This window comes from Phaethon lepturus, unplaced genomic scaffold, assembly GCF_000687285.1.
Source record: "Phaethon lepturus isolate BGI_N335 unplaced genomic scaffold, ASM68728v1 Scaffold56954, whole genome shotgun sequence".
NCBI lineage: Eukaryota > Metazoa > Chordata > Aves > Phaethontiformes > Phaethontidae > Phaethon > Phaethon lepturus.
In genome coordinates this window covers 1-4362 of record NW_010536673.1, presented here as the reverse complement: position 1 = coordinate 4362, position 4362 = coordinate 1, and the positions used below count along the sequence as shown (strand labels likewise).

At 40.5% G+C, this 4362-nt stretch overlaps 1 protein-coding gene across 1 annotated transcript; it reads left to right on the top strand.

Moving 5' to 3' along the window:
- Positions 1-119: 119 nt before the first annotated feature.
- MAP10 (microtubule-associated protein 10) lies at positions 120-1914 on the top strand (the record flags this gene model as incomplete). Its single annotated transcript, XM_010286226.1, has 1 exon — positions 120-1914. A coding segment is annotated over one exon (1795 nt), but the record flags the coding sequence as incomplete, so codon positions are not given.
- Between the last annotated feature and the right edge of the window lie 2448 nt (positions 1915-4362).

Below are 4362 nucleotides of genomic sequence, written 5' to 3'. Positions count from 1 at the left end.
AGTCCGGCCAGCCCCCGTACTGCCACACCGCCCGCTGCCTCCCCTGAGCCGGGGCTCGGGGAGAAGGATGGCGAGGAGCTGGGTGGCAACATTTTTTGCCCACCCGTGCTATATTACAGCCGTGAGCCTGCTGAGCCTCATCTGCCACCAGCAGCAGCTGTGGGGAAATTGGCGCATGTCGAGGTCTGGACACCGCAGGAGCAAGATGATGGCCAGAACCCCCCACGTCCCAGTGCTGGGCCCTCAGTGTTGCACCCCGGCAGCCCTCGACAGCTCCACAACACCCTGGGGCAGCTGCCACTACTTAGTGCCTTGCTGGCTGAGCTGTCAGTGCTTGCTGGTGGTGCTATGCCTGCTGCTGTCCATCCTCATCTGGCCTGGCTCTACCAGGCCCCAGGGGCTGGTGGCATGGCCTCACAGCCTCCCAGCCATTCCTCTGCCCTTCAGCCTGCAGAGGCAACTGTAGGGCCAGGTGGGAGCAGTGGAGCTGCCAGCCCTCGAGTCAAGCAAGGCCGGCAAGAGGCCACCTCACCAGGGTCTTCTCAGCCTAGGAAAGGACCTAAGAAAGCTGTACCCCAGGGAGAGACAGGCTCTGAAAGGAACTGCAAAACTAAGGAAAACAGACCTCCCAGAAGGAAACTGTTGTATGGGCTGACAAATACTCTGAGGTTACGGCTGCAGCGGACCAACCCTGATAAGCTGATAATTCATGAAAGGAGGGAGCAGTACAGAAAAAAGCAAATGGAGATGCTGAAGGAGAGAAGCCCTTTATTCAAAAGAAAGCTGCTGAGAAATGCTGGAGAACAGGATGTGGTTTCTTACAGGCATTGTAGCAAGGGAGACAGATCAAAGCAGAATAATCAGTTTGACAAAACTGTTGAGACTTCATTACAAAACACTGCTCTTGCAGAGTACATTTCTGTGACAGGATATGTGTCCCCTGACCTGCAGAAACAAGCTATTGCAAGTCTATCGAAGAATAATGAAAATGAAAGCAAGGAATGTCCATGCAAAGTAACTACAGCCCCCTTACTGGAGGAAATGGTATTAAAATCTGCTCACAAGGAAAAGTATGCAAAAGCCCAACTCCCAGCAGCTTTCCCATCAGATGCTAATGCAAAGGGAAGTAATGAGGAAGCAATACACTTAATTCACTGTAAAACCACAGAGCATGATGATGCATCTGTTATAAGTGATCATAAACCAAGCCTCAGCAGGAGCATTGAAACCTCTGAATTCATATACTCAGATGACTTCATTGCTAGTGCTGAGAGTACAGTTTATTCAGAAGATTTCACCAGTTCTGAGTGTACAGACAGAGACTCGGAAGCTCTTGACAGCAGTCCTGAACCTCTGTGGCTTGAAAGCCCAAAGCAAGATTGGTCAGTTACAGAGCCAGAATCCAGCAGGTCCAGAATTTCAAAGACAAGTCAAAGAGCTGAAAGTACTTCAGATCTTCAGCCAGTTCCTTCAGTTTCATCCCCAGTCCAGTCTTTGAAGAGAATCCATGACTTAAAAAACAGCAAGAGAACTAGTGGTGAATCTGTTGATTCACTTAATGATACCTCCATTTGGGCAAGGTTATTGGATGAAGAGCAGGAAGCCCGACAGATCACTAAGGAAGAGAACAGGGGTGATCAGCATATTAAACAAGTGTCTACACTGAGAAGCAAACAAGTTAGCTCTGATACTGGTCTGAACATAGGAAAGGGGCAGACCTCTGCAGAAAAAAACCAGTCAGTAATTCAGGTTAGCTCTTACGTGCCATCTAATGTGTCTGATCTTGAATTTAGCATCCTGGAAGACAGCATGTCAGATGAAGAGGATGATTTTCTGGGAAAACTATGTGTTCCTAATCAATACAAAGACATCAGTGAACTTGTAATAAACAAACTTCCAGCATACACAATGTAATTACAAGTTTTCACTGTCTGGATTAAGATACGATATTTAAACTTTATAAGGCCTGTTACATTTAGCTGCTATATGTACAAGTTAATTTAAGACTGTATCATGCACATTTAATACATTGGTGAATTTACTTATGAGGTTTTTAAAATAAACTAGTATGAGTATCTTACGAGTGGCTCTTAAGTGGTATCTCTGGCATGACTTCAGTGTTAGTATCTTAACACAAAACTAATGCAAACAGCACAAGAAACATAACTTATTGTCAAAAGCAGAAGACAGAAGCCGCACATGCAGTCAGTACCCACCAAACTTGTTCAGGGTAGAAGTAATAACATACTACAGAAACAGCCAAGTACAAAATACATTCCTAACTGAACATCTAAGTTTTTATCCCTCATGAAAATAGTTCCATGCTTCATTTTCATTATAAATAGTTACTTAAAACATACAGTCACAGCCAGTAATGGCACAGACTTTATCAGCTAATCTGTGTAATGATCTATTTGTTTCATTGCTGTACCACAAATATAGTGACCAGAACTGGATGAGCCCTTTTAGAGTTTCTTAGGTTGAAGTTTCTCATTTAAGTCAGATTTTCACAATTTATTATAAAATAGTGTAAGAATTATTGATGACAGTAAATCTATATAATCTGGGAGAGCTTTGAGAGGTTGATGGAAGTTACTTGACCTTGAAGACTAAGGGTGTGCAAAGAGTAGAGAAGAGTGCAGTAATTTTCAACGCTTCGCAACTCCCTGATTGCATTCTCTGACACTGGGGAAAGGGAGGGGGTCAGCACCCACAGTCTAGAAGCTTTGAACGAACAAGTGTATTACATCATCATTTAAGATTTGAAGATACTGAAGAATTTACCATGTCCACTGTTCTGTTACGTTGGTTGAACTACCATCTCGTGCTCGCTTTTGATTTCTGGTTTGGTTTTTATGACTTCCAGTTTGATCACTGAACTTAATGTCTTTTTGTTTAACTACTGAGGTTTTTTAGAGTCCATATCCATGTTACAAATTTCAGAGAGGTTCTTTGACTTGAATCTGAAGAGAGCTCAAAATTCCTGCCTTAGTTTTTAGGTCTCTCTTGTCCCCCTCGTTTCCACTCTCTTTGAGTAGTTCGTCTCCTTTGCCAGCTTTACATTCCTAACTATCTCATCATTTAGGACGTTTATCCTCAGGGTTAAATGACAGATTTACCAACTCCACTTTTCCTTATAATTTACAGTCTGACTTCTTTCCTCAACTTTTTAATTTCCCACTGTAGTTCTCCATGTACTTACTGCAAGAGCGTGTGTTTACACTTTAACATCTTGGCGGAATTTTTGTATTTCCATCCTACTATGTGTTTATTTTGTAGGAATGACAGTACCTTTCCTATTTAAAGTACTAACATCTGTAAGGATTATTCAAGTTTCTGATGTTGACTTCTGAGAACACCACTACTAATATTTGTAATATAAAGGTAAGAAGCTGAACCCATATATCAAAGCAATCTCTGGCCAGAGCATTTCTTAAATGTTATTTAGGGTGCCTCTGTTTCATCAGCTCCAATTCCAGACCAAAATATATTTTTTCTTCTAATGCCATGGACTTCTTTGATTCAGACTGTCATTTATACATGGCAGTAATTCTGATTTTATTGATGGAATAAGATCTTGCAGTTCTCATGGGCAAAACTCTTATTAAAATACAAAGCTGCCCAACCGTTTTTACTGTGCGGCTGTTTAAATGAGTTGCTAACACTAAGAGCCCACAATTTGAAGATCATTACTTAAGAAAAGTTTATTTTAAATATAAAGTTTATTTTCAATCCTAAATGGCTTGAAACTCAAGTGCAAATTCCCTGTCATTTTTCTACCCCTATCCCATTTTCACTTTTCAATTTTCAGAAGGAGATACGGTAGGAACAATATTTCTTTTTTTTAAAGGATGAAACGATTTTCCTTTCAGCTAATTTTATTTGGGATAACATTTCTAATGTTTATTGTGTAATAGCGTTTATAATTTTATTAGGAGAATGATGAAAATGACAGAAAATGCATACTAGGAAGACAATGGGAGACATTACATAAGAACAGAATGTCGGCGCCATGCCTATATGTTTTAGTTTGGTTTTGTCTTTTAAAATATAGACTCAAGGTAGTTATTATTGCATAGAGAGGTTACAGATTGTATCTACCCTCCGGGATAATAATATTTTTAGATATTATGTATGCTGTTGTGAGAGTAAACAAAATTTTACTTAATATTCAAACAGCAACTCTCAGTCATCAAAAATGGGAAAGAATTTTGTGTCACTGATTTATCATTTAAAACTCATAAACCAATATATTGGCAGGAAGTACCTGCTAAGGACAAGAAGATTCTATATGTCAACCCAACAGAGCAAAACAGAGATATTTACTGTCAGTATAACATAACATAACATAACATAACATAA